The sequence below is a fragment of the Puma concolor genome, chromosome D3, assembly GCF_028749965.1.
Source record: "Puma concolor isolate L17-30 chromosome D3, mPumCon1.1.hap2, whole genome shotgun sequence".
NCBI lineage: Eukaryota > Metazoa > Chordata > Mammalia > Carnivora > Felidae > Puma > Puma concolor.
The window spans coordinates 53,551,638-53,567,565 of NC_141678.1; the positions used below are offsets into that span (position 1 = coordinate 53,551,638).

The 15,928-nt window shown below is 38.7% G+C and overlaps 1 protein-coding gene across 1 annotated transcript in view; it reads left to right on the plus strand.

The window, feature by feature from the left end:
• Positions 1-15,928, plus strand: part of DSG2 (desmoglein 2) — a 50,011-nt gene that overhangs the window by 30,939 nt on the left and 3,144 nt on the right. Inside the window, exons 9-14 of the mRNA XM_086682674.1 lie at positions 4,539-4,804; positions 5,779-5,921; positions 6,235-6,462; positions 10,899-11,126; positions 12,868-12,989; positions 14,146-14,484. Coding sequence (XP_086538800.1) covers positions 4,539-4,804; positions 5,779-5,921; positions 6,235-6,462; positions 10,899-11,126; positions 12,868-12,989; positions 14,146-14,484 — 1,326 coding nt within the window. The remainder of the gene's footprint in view (positions 1-4,538; positions 4,805-5,778; positions 5,922-6,234; positions 6,463-10,898; positions 11,127-12,867; positions 12,990-14,145; positions 14,485-15,928) is intronic.

Below are 15,928 nucleotides of genomic sequence, written 5' to 3' on the forward strand. Positions count from 1 at the left end.
ATCACAGCCTGAGCTGAAATCAAGTCAGACACTTAACCGATTCTGCCACCCAAGCACCCCAAGATTACTTCATGCTTAAAGGGAAGACATGTCTTATGATTATGGAAGAAGTGGATAATGGCATCAGAGACAAAAATAGATTTGCCTGCTTATATAGAAGTAAGCATACTTCTTAGTCATAGAATAGTCATAGAATGGTCATGAAAGATAGAAGTACTAGAAGTATTCTCACCATACCATGGTAGCACTAAAAGAGATACAGTTATTTCTACCAAAGGAGGCATAGCAAAAAAATAGTAAAATTAGTATTTTCTTTGGTTCTCGAATGCGTATTTTTTACTGAAAAAATCATTCATAAATTAGCATACAAAAATGTACAAACACATGAGTAAATAATGTAATGACAAAGGACTATTTTTGTGAAAAGTGTTTCTAAAACATCTTTAGATTTCAGCACAAAAGTATACCCCTGGCACCTCTTAAAACATAAGAGGAAGCTCAAAAAAAAAATGTAGTGATGGAAGGATGCTAGCTAGCTACATTCAGTCCATCGTCAATGGCGGGTGGACACAATCAGTACATGTTAGTAAAATTAGTATCAATGTGACAACAGCAGATTGAGAAAATTATAAATTGCTGTCTCAATTGTAGAAGAGTTGCTTCCAAATTTCAAGAGCAATAATCAGATTCCATTCAAAGGAAGTTAGACAAAGAAGATATACAAACAGCAAACATGCACAGAAAGGATACTCAACATCATTAGTCCTTAGGGAAGATGCAAATTAAAACTACCAGAGATACCACCATGCACCTACTAGAATCAAAAAGACTGACAACACCAACCATCAGCAATAATATACAGAGTCCGGACTGGTGGAAAAACGAAGTGCTACAGCTAGTTTGGCCGTTAAAGGTTAAACACAGAGTAGTTACTCAGTGACGCAAGAATTAAGTCCAAGGCATCCACCCAGGAAAAACAAAAGCTATATTGTAATACCTTGTATGATGTTAGGTGGGAACTACATTTATCATGGGGAACATTGCATAATGCATAGAATCGTCCATGCTGCACACTTGAGACTAATAAAACATTTGTATGTCCAGAAAGAAAGAAATCTGTCCATACCAAAACTTCTATGCAAATCTTACAAGCAGCTTTTATTCATAATAAAAGCTGGTAACAATAAAAATGCCCATCAGCTGGCAAGCAGATAAAATGTAGTATATCCATATAATGGAATACCATTGGTTAAGAAAAAGGAATGGGAGTACTCACACATGTTACAACATGGATGAATCTCAAAATCATTATACTTTGTGTATGAAGCCAGACACAGGGGTGCCAGGGTGGCTCACTCGGTTGAGCATCGACTCTTGATTTCAGCTCAGGTCATGATCCCAAGGTCGTGGAGTTGGGTCCCTGCATTGAGCTCCATGCTGAGTGTGGAGCCTGCTTAAGATTCTCTCTCCCTAGGGCACATGGGTGGCTCAGTCAGTTGAGCGTCCAACTTCAGCTCAGGTCATGATCTCACAGTTCGTCAGTTCGAGTCCCACATCAGGTGAGCTTGAGCCCCACTTCTCAATCTCTCTCTCTGTCTCTTTGTATGCCCCTCGCGGGATTCTCTGTCTCTCTGCCCCTTACTCACTTGTGCCCTCTCTCTCTCAAAACAAAACAAAAGATTCTCTGCCCCTCTCCCCAGCTCATGCTCTCTCTCTTGAAAAAAAAAAATTTAATTTTTAAAAATTAAAAAAAAAGAAACCAGACACAAAATACTACATATTGTATGATTTTATCTATATGAAATTTCTAGAAAAGCAAAACAATGGATATAGAAAGATCAGTGGTTGCTCAGGGCTAGAGATACAAGTGATGATTGACTACAAACAAGCAAAAAGGAACTTTTTGGGGTGATGGAAGTGTTCTAACACTGGATGGTAGTGACATTTGGAAAACTACACAGGTTTGCTAAAAATCATCATGTTGTACACTTCCAGTGGGTGAATTTTATTCTCTGTAAATTATACCTCAGTAAAGCTGTCAAAAGGACAACAGGTACTTTAAACTGTGGAAATACAGATCATCTATCATCACATGAGAAAAAGCCACAGCTCTTTTAGCAAATTAACAAATATATTTAAAATCTTTAATGCTATTAAAAATAGCAAAAGTAGAAATAGTAAAATATGTTGACAGTTTTAAAAACAGAGGTATTTGCCCTCATTCATTGTTCACAACGCTGAAATTGTTTTTCATTCTCTGTGGAGTATTATGGCTATTTATAACAACCACCATGAAACAGTTTTTATGGCCCTAGTACCTACCTCATTTTTTTTTAACATTGCTGTGGCCTTCCATGGCTTTTGAATACTAATGACATCTGGCTGGAATATTTTTATTTTATTTTATTTTATTTTATTTTATCTTATTTTATTTTATCTTATTTTTAGAGAGAGAGAGAGAGAGAGAGAGACCATGTGCGAGCAAGGGAGAGAGGCAGAGGGAGAGAGATAGAATCTTTTTTTTAATGTTTACTTATTTGAGAGAGAGAGACAGGCAGAGAGAGAATCCCAAGCAGGCTCCACACTGTCAACACAGAGCCTGATTTGGGGGTCGATCCCATGAACCGTGAGATCATGACCTGGGCTGAAATCAAGAGTCTGACACTCAGTGATCTTAACCACCCAGGCACCCTGAGAGAGATCATCTTAAGAAGCCTCCATGTTCAGCAGGAAGCCCGACTCAGGGCTCCATCCCACAACTTTGAGATCACGACCTGAGCAGCCACTCAACCAACTCAGTCACCCAGGGGGCCCTGGCTGGAATATTTTATTTATCATCCAGCATACATCAGGCCATCAAAACAAGCCTGTCAAGTCCAAGAACAACTTAAAAAGAAAATAATTTTCACAAGGATTCTACAATCACAAAGAGTATATTTTTTCTACTCATTTTTGTTGAGTCCTTGTCTCAACACCACAGTGGCCCATTTTAAAAAGAGGCCAAAAGTTGTTATCCATCCAGAATCCTACCGAAAGGAAAACAGATTTCTTAATAAATCATTGAAAAATAAAGTGAGCAGTTTTGCAGAACTTGCTATAACCACAGGTAACACATTTAATGTTACATTGAAGAAATAAGCAAAAATGGCCCATGCATCTAAATGGTCAGGATCACTAGAAATAAAAGTCAACAGGACCTATATAAACTATGACTAGGTATTTCTTTTAGTAATGGGATGTAACTCAACAGAGGAAAAATAATTTGTGTAAAAATGTTCAGAGCAGTATTAATTATATTAAAAATTATATATAGTCCAAATGCCTAGTAATCAAATGGCTACGTAAATTAGGTATATCTAAATAGCAGAATACTATACAAATGTTTATAAAAAGAAAATGGACAAATTGGAACATAAATATATGTATTCAGTGAAAAACTGACTTTATCAAATGTGCTTTATAATTTCCACAATTCACAAAGAACAATATTTGGAGGAAGGTTAATCTTTTATGGCATTAATAGCAAACCAAGTAGTAATAGACATTAGGCTAAAAAGGTAGGGGTGGATAGGTTGTTTGTTTAAATAAATTTGAAAACCCTTGGGTTTAGCAAAATTAAATCAGAAGTCTCAGCTCTTTGTCTGCTAATGTGAAGGGAAAGTCTCTATACTGGGGGGACAGCTGGCAGTGCTACAATTAGGCATATGGCCCTTTTCACCAAAACAAACCCATAGGACACATCTTAAGGAGTATTATATTGAACGTCCATTAACTTTCTTTCAGTAAAAAAATGAGTTCAGATTGTTAAGTGTGTGTGTGTGTGTGTGTGTGTGTGTGTGTGTGTGTATTTTAAATAATTTGGACTTTAGGGGCGCCTGGGTGGCTCAGTCAGTTGAGTGTCCAGCTTCCGCGCAGGTCATGATCTCATGGTTCATGAGTTCGAGCACCACAATAGGCTCACTGCTGTCAGCGAGAGCCCATTTCAGATCCTCTGTCCCACTCTCTGCCCGCCCCCCTCAAAAATGAATATATATTAAAAAAAATTTTTTTTAGATAAATAATTTGGACTTTAAAAAAATAAATTGGCTGGGGCGCCTGGGTGGCTCAGTCAGTTGAGCATCCAACTTCGGCTCAGGTCAGGATCTCGCAGTTTGTGAGTTCGAGCCCTGCGTCGGGCTCTGTGCTGACAGCTCAGAACCTGGAGCCTGTTTCAGATTCTGTGTCTCCCTCTCTCTGCCCCTTCCCCGCTCATGCTTTGTCTCTCTCTGTCTCTCAAAAATGAATAAACGTTAAAAAAAATTTTTTTAATAAATTGGGGATGCTCCCTAATAATCTTTAACATCTGTGAATTTCCAAAATGACAGAGGTTTTAATTGCTTGGTATCAATATGAGTTAGAATACTGAGTGCTGCTGTATTCCCCATATGTTAAGTTGTTACATCTAACATTAAAACTACGCGTGTGTATGTGTGTGTGTTTTATGTGTGTTCTAGTTGTTTTCTTTTTTAAAAGAATTCCCTTTGGTGTTGCCTTCCCAGGAATTAGACTATGAAGAAACGAAGAGTCTTGATTTCAGCATTATTGTCACTAATAAAGCAGCTTTTCACAAGTCAGTTAAGAATCAATATAAGCCTACATCCATTCCCATCAAAGTAAAGGTGAAAAATGTGAAAGAAGGCATTCATTTTAAAAGTAACACAATCTCCATTCATGTTAGTGAGAGCATGGATAAATCAAGCCTAAGTCAAATAATTGGAAAATTTCAAGCTTTTGACGAAGACACTGGACAAGTAGCCCACGTAAGGTAAGAGATAGTTATGAATATATTTCCTTATTTTAAATTATTTTAAATTCCTGTCTTCAAAAATTGAACACTTCATTCCTTCCCTCCCAGCATTATAATTCCCCAAAGGTCTGGAGATTGAATTTCCCAGAATTGTACCTGCAACTGAGAAGCAGGGAGATATATCCCCCGACCCCAGACCACCTTCCCTCCACCAACTGAGTGTGAGGCAGAGGCTGGCTGGGTCCTTCACCTCAAAATAATTCTGGCTAGAGAAAGCTAAAAAGCAACAAAGAAAGAAAGAAACTTACTGTCTTATTCTGTCTAAATCTTACATCCTGAAAGAGTTTAGAGGTAAGAAAGTAGCAAATAAATTTTCTCCACCAGTTCTTGTTGGGTAACTAAGTCATTCTCCAAAGGTTCACCCCCCCCAAAAAGCTATAGAATAGACTACAAAACAACTTTAAAACTTCCTGGGTTTGTAGGCAAGAATTGGTCACCCTTGCACATATGTCTTGGGTATGTTACAGAAATACAGAAGGTTCCAGATAAATGTGATACACAGTAAAGAGTAAAGAGAGGTGGGGGCGCCTGAGTGGATCAGTCAGTTAAGCATCCAACTTTGGCTCAAGTCATGGATCTCACATCACAGTTCACAAGTTCTAGCCCCACATCGGGCTCTGTGCTGACAGCTCAGAGCCTGGAGCCAGCTTCGGATTCTGTGTCTCCCTCTCTCTCTGCCCCTTATCTGCTCATTCTCTCTCTCTCTCTCTCTCTCTCTCTCTCTCAAAACAAACAACAAACAAAAAAAGAACATTTAAAAGAGTAAAGAGAGAGGACTTTTAGGACAGTTTCAAAAAGTTCAAAGCATTTCAGACTAATGCCTGTAACAAGAACATAGATAATGAACCAAAAATTAAACTTGAAAAGTTGTAGATGTTAGAGATTATGTTTATACAGAAGTGAAAATTAATTTTATGTTTGTGTTATAACAGATATGCCAAATTGGAAGACATAGACAACTGGATCTCTGTGGATTCTGTTACATCTGAAATTAAACTTGTAAAAATTCCTGATTTTGAATCCAGATATGTCCAAAATGGTACATACACTGCAAAGATTTTGGCAATATCAGAAAGTAAGTTATTAAATATATAAAATAAGTTATTTTTTCTTGGTTATAGGTACTTAGATAATATTTTTTAACATCAGAGACCTTCATTTTGTTCTTGTAGGAAAACCAGATCTCTCTAATGGACAAACCTTCACATTTCTACTTATTTAGTGGATTAAAAAACATGACTTGATTTGAGTATGAAAACATATCTAGGATAGAAAGTGCTGTAATTTGTTAGTACCTTCTTCTCACCAAATCGGAAAGATAATTCAAACTATATCCATTGTCAACAATATAGGCAGCATATCCATATTTCTTCTTTATTATTTTTCAGGTTATCCAAGAAAAACTATCACTGGCACCATTGTTATCACAGTGAGAGACATCAATGACAATTGCCCCACTTTGGTTGACCCAGTGCAGAGTATCTGTGAGGACGTGCGGTATGTGAATGTGACCGCAGAGGACCTGGATGGGCACCAGAACAGTGAGCCTTTCAGTTTCTCCATCATCGACAATCCAGCTGGGATGGCAGAAAAATGGCAAATAGTGCACCAAGAAAGTAAGCAAAATCACTAGACTACATATTTAAATATTAAACAGGATAGGGGCGCCTGGGTGGCTCAGTCGGTTAAGCGTCCGACTTCGGCTCAGGTCATGATCTCGCGGTTCGTGAGTTCAAGCCCCGCGTCGGGCTCTGTGCTGACAGATCGGAGCCTGGAGCCTGTTTCAGATTCTGTGTTTCCCTCTCTCTCTCTGACCCTCCCCCGTTCATGCTCTGTCTCTCTCTGTCTCAAAAATAAATAAACGTTAAATAAATAAACAGGATAGAATTCTAAAATCTTTATAATATAGACTGTGCTTTCTTTTTTCATAAATTATATTTCCAATACAATTTTTTTTAATGTTTATTTATTTTTGAGACAGAGAGAGACAGAGCATGAACAGGGGAGGGTCAGAGAGAGAGGGAGACACAGAATCCGAAGCAGGCTCCAGGTTCTGAGCTGTCAGTACAGAGCCCGACGTGGGGCTCGAACTCACAGACCATGAGACCATGACCTGAGCCAAAGTCGGAGGCTCAACCGACTGAGCCACCCAGGCGCCCCTCCAATACAATTTTTTAAAGAAGTTTATAAAATGAGGTTCAGAAGCTCAGGTATAGTGTCTTTCATCAGCCTATGGTTAATACTTGATTTGGAGTAATAGAAGAGGGAGAGATGAAAAATAACTTGATGTCTTAAAGATAGCTAGGTATTCTCTAAACTGCTCTTGAAGTACTTGTTTTGTCTCGTAAGCTAAGGAGTACGTCGTCTGTCTAGGCACAGCAACCAGAGTAGATGTCTTCTAAAATCTTAAGCTATGGTAACAATTCCATTAAAAGAATATTTATGGATCACTTACATGTACGAGGCACTCTGCTGGCCCGTCATATGCATTATCTCATTCAGTCCTTTAATCTATAACTTATTCCCTGATTACAGCTGAGGAATCTTGGCCTAACTAGAATTAAGCTGGTAAGTGATGGACACAAGATAAAGAAGGGTCTGTCTGACCCTCACCCCATTCCAGATGGCCATGTGCATATATCCATATCTTGGACATACCCCCTTGTTGACATGAGCTTTTGGGTGTTTTTCAGGGTGGTTTTGAATGCCAAAAACTATCTAGAAGACTATTTTGTTTTAAACAATTAGTGGTCATTTTAGAAAAGTTTCAAATATAGTACCCAAGCTTTTCTTACTTTACAGGTGTATTGTTATTTTAAATCTAACAAATTTTTACAATCGTTTTAAGAGGCTTTGAATAATGTTTGGTCCAATTTACAGAGTAAACACCTTCAACATCTCAGACTACATTTATAAATTAAGTATATTTCATTTTTTTCCTATGTATTTCAGTGATCTGAATTAACAAATAAAATGCATTATCTCACTTCATGTGATCTATATACGCTAAAGTTCCAATACATTTGACTTATAAATACCCTAAACCAGAAATCCTCTTCAGTGTTTCAATACAGAACAAACCAGTGATATTTCAACCTACAGGTACAAAGCGATGACTGTAACATATTCACACATTTTAAATTGGAGTTAACAAAGCTGTTGCATTAATAGGGCTAATTTTCCAAACAACATAAAAACACAGTAACAAACACAAATAATTTTCGTATCATACACAAATATTAAAACTATGTCTTCAAATTGCATAAATATTCTGTACCTAATTCTAAATCTTCTTGGGGTTTATATATTCACTGGCAAAAGACAGTTATGCCCTCAGTTAACTAAATTTGCCTCCCCTCTAAGGATGAAGTACTTGTTTAGTCAGTCACCATCCTAATTAGTTGATGCTTCTTAAGATCAAGTGCAGCTAGCATGAGCCCAAGGTGGCAGACATCCAGATGATTCCTCTTATGGTAATTAAGTCACAGGCTTCAAACTCGAGAAGTGGTTGGTCTTCTTATTCACAGTATCTAATTCTGTACCCACAAAAGTCTGGGACTCCCACCTATGCTGAATGCTTGATTGGAGCTGGCCTTTCTTTGACTAAGATGTGTAAATGTGTTTCACATTGAACTTGCTGGGTTTCCAAGTCTTATTTATTTTATTTAAGAAACACATGATGTTTGGGAGATGCCAGTCACCGTCCTAAACACTCAACAAATGTTAACCACCCTAGAAGTTTGGAACAGATGAACTTTCTTCACAGATGAAGAAACAAGGGCAGAGAGTTTTATTAACATTCTCAAGGTCACAGTTAAGAGCTGGAACTAGGATTTGAACCTAAGTGATCTGCCTCTGGAGTCTTTCTGGATACAAAAATCAATTTTCTATCTAAATATCAAGATGTTTGAATTTGATGGGTTCTTGAATTTTTTGTAGTCTTAGGAACATGAAATTCTTAAGGATATACATGTTGGAATGTTATAAGAGGAAGTCACTGAGATTTACACTCTATATATCTAGATGGTTTAGAGAGGATTCTATAAACTAAGCTTTCTTCCCCTTGATTACAAAATAAGATGATTGGCAAGCTGTCATGATAATAAACAATACCTATCTATTTTTATTTATTTGGGAAATTTTTAAAGTACAGAAAATTCCAGAGACTGATGTGGCACATCTTTGTACCTACCACTTAGAATGAAAAGAATATTAACAGTTTCTCGTATTTGAATAAGACCTCTTTTTTTATAATGATGGATAAAATAGAAATCCTCTTTGTGACTTTCCTCCCGTCTCAACTTGCCCCCTCAAAGCCAATCACACATTTAATTATATTCTTCCAGGCCAAGTCTTCATGGATTTTTTTTTCTTGAGTTCAAGTTCCTTTAAACGATTAGATGCTTTTCTCACTTCTCCAAAGCATTGAGGATGATTTAATAAGTATATTCTAGCTATGCAGATCAGATCCCATGAAATTTAACCTCAAAATGAAGAGAGGCTATTTCTTATTTCCAAAAATAAATAATTAAAACAAAACAAAACCTAAACATTTCATTTTTAGCTTTGTATTCAATCAGGTTTACATGTCTTGCAAGTATATTCTTTTTAAATAAGTGTTATGAAGATGTCAGGACAATTTTTGAGCTCTTCTAACTGATCATTATTTTTACTCATGTGAACACTGGTCATTATTTTTATTCATATGAAAGAAAAGTTTGAAAATAATCATCAGTCACATTTTAAAAAATGACAGGTCATTCATACAGCACTTTTTGTGTCATGTTCTTGAGAAAAATGAATCCAGTCGTAAGGAAATAATCGAATAAATTCAAACTGAGGAACATCCTTTCAAATAAGTCATCTTCAAAAATGTCTGGGTCTTGAAGGCCAAAAAAATAAAAAAACAGTGGAACTGATCTAGATTATTCATAGAGATTAGCGTGATAACTAAAAGCAGTTCATAATTCTTGATTGAATCTAGGATCAAGGGGGGAAAAAAACAGAAAGAAAGAGAACTATAAAGGGCATTATTACAATTGAAATGTTTGACTGTGGGTTATATCAATACCAAATTCTTTGAGAGCACTAATGTCCCTTGGTCTTAGAAGGTATATGCTGATGTGTATCATAATATCTGCAACCTACTTTCAAGTAGCTCAGAAAAATGTGTATGGACAGACTATTGTTATAGAATGTAAACAAGTCATGAAGAGTATATAGATATTTATTGTAATATTCTTAGAATTGTTCTGTAGATTTGAAATTTTTCAAAATTTTGGATATATAGTGATACAGTGTCAGGAATAAGAAGTAAGGAGCTACATGAAACGAGATTAGCCCATTGCTGAAAATTATGAAAGCTGGGGATGGGTACCATGAGGGTTAACTACCCTCTTCTATTACTGTCTGTTTGATAATTGCCTTGATAAGGTTTTTTTAAGAAATGGTAAAATAAAGGTCATTTAATGGAAATGTCATTTAACTTTTAACTTGTTTGTTACTGTATTCCCAGTACATAGAACAGTTCCTAGCATTTGGTAGACATTACACACAATTGTTAAAAGTAATAAAAGGAAGATGTATTCACATCTAATCCTTTGTTATTAACCTTCCTCTTGGAAATATCTGGACTAATTTTAACAAATGTAAATTCAATTCAAATTTTAACTAATTTTAACAGTGTGAATTCAATAGAAAAGTTAAGCAATGGGGCACCTGGGTGGCTCAGTTAAATGTCCAGTCTCAGCTCAGGTAATGATCTCATGGTTCGTGAGTTCGAGCCAGCATTGGGCTCCACGCTGATAGTGTGGAGCCTGCTTGGAATTCTCTCTCCCCCTCTCTCTGTCCCTCCCCAACTCACGCTTTCTCTCTCTCAAAACAAATAAACTTAAAATTTTTTAAAATAATTTTTAAAAAAAGGCTAAGTAAGAATAAAGCTTCTAACTGGAGCTCAATATTATTAGCAGTTAAAGAATGTTTCTGTGATTTAATCTCACCCCTTCCTTGGTAATCACTCATTTTCCTTTCCTTTTGCCTCCTACCCTTGTAGGTACCAGTGTGTTACTGCAACAAAAGGAGCAAAAGATTGGGAGAAGTGAAATTCAGTTCCTGATTTCAGATAGTCAGGGCTTCAGCTGCCCTGAAAAGCAGATCCTTAAACTGACAGTTTGTAAGTGTCTGGACGGCAGCAATTGTGTGGAAGCTCTGCGTGACTCCTATGTGGGCCTGGGACCCGCAGCAATCGCGCTAATAATTTTTGCCCTTCTGCTGTTGCTACGTAAGTATTTTGAAAGCCACTCTTTAGTTCGTCTAGTAATTTCGATGCACTCCCAGTGTTCTTTTACCATAGTGGTCTTTGATTTCTTTACACGTATTCTTTAACCACACCAGAACACTTTTGAGGGCGATTAGGGGAACAATAAATGATCATTGATAAATTCACCAAAGGTTATTCTAGCCCTCTTCAGATGTGCCTTGCACATCGTAGGCTCTCAAGCTCTCTTGTGTGAATGTGGATTATGAATACAAAGGTTATTTTACAAATCCGTCTTACTCCCACCAGTTCTTGCTTTGCACATTCAACTTGTCCTTATACCCTCTGCTTTGCTTGCCCCTTCACCTGCGCCAACAGTAGCCAGACCCTCTGAGCACTTCCGTGCTTCCCTGCAATGACAACCAGTCCTGCCTTCCCTGCATGACCTCCAAAGACCTCAGGTTTCCTTTCACGAAACAACAAAGTACTGCAGCCTGGGGTCTGTGGAATACCACTCCACTTGGCCACTGAACAAGGGCAGAGGACCACCTCCGAGGCAGCCTCAGTGATTTCAGTGATGAGGGAGGAGCTTGTCAAAGCCAGTAGTAGGTGTGCAATTAAATGCACAGCACTCGCCAGTTTACGGTGTGCTTTTATGCCATCGTCTCTGGTTTATGAGTAAAAATACAGACATGGACCGAGAAGTGACTTGTCTCGCTCACCAGTCTGCAGGTGGGTACTGGAGCTGGGACTACATTTTTTACCCAGAGACCCCTTGCATTGCCTTCTCATTTCAGACTCCCCGGGGCCAAGGGGCCAAATGTGGTACTCGGCGCATGGTAGACCCTTGATAAGCATTTGTTAAATTTGTTGAAATGATTGAGTTGCTTGCCACTGGCTAATTTCAATTTTTTTACTCACAGTGGCTATATTTACTGAGCTGTCAACTATTTAACACAAAAAGGAATCTAGGAAGTAGTCAGTTCATCTTTGGAAGCTGCCAGATGGAAATGGCAATAAAACCTAATTTGAGATGGACTGCTTACCGGTGTAGTTAATTCTTTATTACATCGATCAAGAAAACAACATTGGCTTTCACTTCCTCCCTGAAGCAGAATAGAATTTAAGAAGGGAGCTCTGAAATTTTACTGAATTCTAAATGAAATGTTATATATATTTTAAGGGTTTTTAATGTAGAGTCATTTTAGAAAATAATACTCAGGTAATTCAAATGTTAATTTGAACCTCAGTGAGTCATGCCTTCTGCTGAATTCTACTCCAGGATAAAGTGGTAAAGTATTATAGAAGTTCCAGTGTTCTAGAATATTTGAACATATTAAAATTTTCCTACCCTGGGAGCTTTTGATCTTTTTAACAAATATATTTTGGGGGGATAGTGAATTTTCTCATATTAAAAAAATCGGTTTAAAAGAACAACAAGAGATTTAAATCTTTAAATTAGTTTTGATGATTCATATGCTATCAAATCCAGACTTGGTATGCCACCCAGCAACAATACACAGGCTGCTTTTGAGGAATGAGGACTCTGAATTTACAATACTTCCTCATCCTGCTTGTTAGGCTTTGGTACAAGCTTGTCTTGGGGACTTTGGATCAGCGTGAAGAAAAGAAAAATGCAAAAATAAGGCTGTGCATAAGTGAAGACTGAACTCTAAGAAGCGATATGCAAATTCCAAAATTTGAAGATACGTTTAGAAATATGTGGGGACTAACCTGGTCCTGACTGCATTTTGTTTCTGTCCAGTTGTACCGCTTTTACTGCTGATGTGCCATTGTGGAGAGGGTGCCAAAGGCTTCACCCCCATTCCGGGCACTATAGAGATGCTGCATCCTTGGAATAACGAAGGGGCGCCACCTGAAGACAAGGTCAGATCATCAGATGTCAATGGAACATGTCTTCTTTCCTGATTTTAAAGGGCCCTTGGGAAGTGTTTCTAACATTTTAAGTCATGAGAGAGTAAAGTGGCCATTATGGATTTCATTCACACGTCTTTGTTAAACAGAGGGTTCAAATGACAACATATTTTGTGCTTGTTGCCAGGGCAGAGTTGAAGTGGTTTTGCTCTACTGTGATAGGTTCTATGTTACCGAAAATCTAGAAACAGGGTCAGGTCGGGTAATGACGCAGGGAATGAAGGATGTGCTTCTAATTTCCATTCCTTTTGATACATAGGGCTGGCAGAGGTAAACCCACCACCCCCGTGACAATTATAAAATGTCGCCAAATCCCCTCTCCTCTTGTCTCTCCCAACTTCACCCCGGGTCTGTCATCACCATCTGCAATAAGCATCATGCTCAATAGGATATGATTTAGCATCAAGTGCCAGAGAACTCAGAAAAACAGGCGTAAATATAAATGTGAGCAGTCTAGGTCCCATGTGGTGATTCCTGTACAACTGGCCCCAGGTGCCTCCTTTCTTGTTGTTCCTCCATGAATGAGTTCCATTCCCATATGGCCTTCATGCTCCATACACTAGCTGCTGTCCCCACATTCCAACAAGCAGATCAGAAAACCGCTCTTGAAAAACATTTCCCAAAAGTTGCATACCCCATTTCTGCTTGAAATCATATTAACCTGAACTTGTCAGGTCACTATTCCTAATAGCAATGGAGGCTTGGAAATAGAGATTTTCTTTGAAGCAGCCATGTATATCTCCAGCTAGAAAATAAATAAATAAATAAACAAACAAACAAATAAATAAATAAATAAAGGTTTAATAACCATAGAAGAAGACATTACACTCTAAAGGAAAGTTGAAATGCCGTTGATGCCCATAGAGTAAATGAGCTGAGAATATATTTAAATAATTTTTTTTTCTCCTTGGGTTATAATCAGCTAACAAAACAAGAAGGTGGAGTGGAGATCTTCAGAAGGCTCAAATAGAAGTTACTCAAGCCAAAATATTTTTCCTAATTTGCCTCTGTGGAAATAGCTTATTCCCTTGATAGGCCCACTTGGCTCAGATCCTCCTACCAACTGTACTCCATCCTTCTCAGTTCTCAACTGTATTTGCTGTCACAGGTGGTGCCATTGCTTCTGACAGCAGATCATGGAGAGAGCGTAGCAGCAGGCAGTGGAGTGGGAGGAAGTATGACAACCAAAGAAACCATCGTGAAAGGAGGCAGCTCTGCTTCCTTCATCAAAGGGCAACATGAGATGTGTGAGGTGGATGGAAGGTGGGAAGAACACAGAAACTTCATTTCTGCTGCAGTTGCCCAAGTGACAGGGACAACAGGAGCCAACATAGGTGCCGAAACTTTAAGGAGCACGAGAGTCATGGGGTCTTCCAGAGACATGGCCGGAGCTCGAACAGCTGCTGTTGCAATGAGCGAGGAATTCTTAGGAAGTTATTTCGCTGAGGTAAAGGTTGGTTTTTATATATGCCAGGTGGGGGAGGGGACATTTAGAGGTGAATGTGGTATTATTAGGGTAATCATTGCCTTGGATCTAAATAGGACTTTGTCATCGTTTAAGAAAATGTTTCTAGGCAGTGAGGAAAGAGTGATGTGACCCATTACACGAGTTAGCTCAGTTACTCAGTGATAACAAACGACCCCGTAATCTGACTTCTTGCAGAGGCTTATTTCTCACATTCATGTCTTTGCCAGTTGACACAGCTCTGCTCTTCTCCATGTTGTCTTCATTCCAAGCCACATGCCGAGAGAGCAGATTGTACCAGGGCACTGGGCAGCTCCATCCTTGGGAAACAGGCAAGAGTCACACAGAACCAGGCAATGATGGATCCTACAGCGGCTGCCTTTTTGTGCTCACGTTTCATTGGTCATAGCAAATCACATGACCAAGCCAGATGTCAGTGGGTCAGAAAGTTCAGTAACTCTGCAGGAGCAGACTTGACAGACTTGACCCTGCCAGGAGCAGAGGGAATCTGTGACCTAAAAACCACAGTCTATTATGTCCATTTAAATTTTGCCTATGTAGCTTCACTATTGAGGCAGTTTACAAAAAAAATTAGGAGGAAAATTGCCAGAAAGATGATGGGATGCAGTCAGAAAGCTCATGCCTGGAATTAGGAATTAGAAGCAGGGCTTGGGGGGCGCCTGGGTGGGTCAGTCGGTTAAGCATCTGACTCTTGATGTCAGCTCAGGTCATGATCTCACAGTTGGTGAGTTCAAGCCCCACATCCAGCTCTGTGCTGACAATGTGGAGCCTGCTTGAGATTCTCTCTCTCCCCCTCTGTCTCTGCCCCTCCTCTGCTCACTCTCTAAATCTCTCTCTCAGAATAAATAAATAAACACTTAAAATTCTGAATTAAAAAAAAAGAAGAAAAAGCAGAAGCAAGGCTGGATACCTTTCTTGAGAACAAGGTCCCTGTGCCCCACACAGGAATGGGCAGAATCAGAGTGTTGAGCATCTGAAGGACACTTGAGACAAGGAAGGAGATGGGCTTCTGTGGAGACCAGTTTATTTATGTCCGTTCTCTGCATGGTTGCAAATTACTGGAGTGCTTTCCCACTTCCTGTCTCCCTCCACCCTCCCTTCTTTCAGATCACCTGCCCACCCCATTAGCTTGACAGGGTGGTGGTGATGTGGTCAGGGTCAAGGAGAACCACTTCTCATCCCCCTTCTGTCTCGCTGCCGAGCTCCATTCTGGTGCCCTGTTGGTTTCATTTGGATAGTTTCCCCTCTCCACTCTAACCCTGCTCAAGTCAGTCTTCGTTGTGTATGTATGTGAGCAGTTTTTAATTCAGAAATCATTTCAAACTTTCCAGAAAATTTTCACGAACAGTAGAAATTTTGAACTCCTGTATATTCTTAACCCAGATTACCCAATTATTAACCCTTT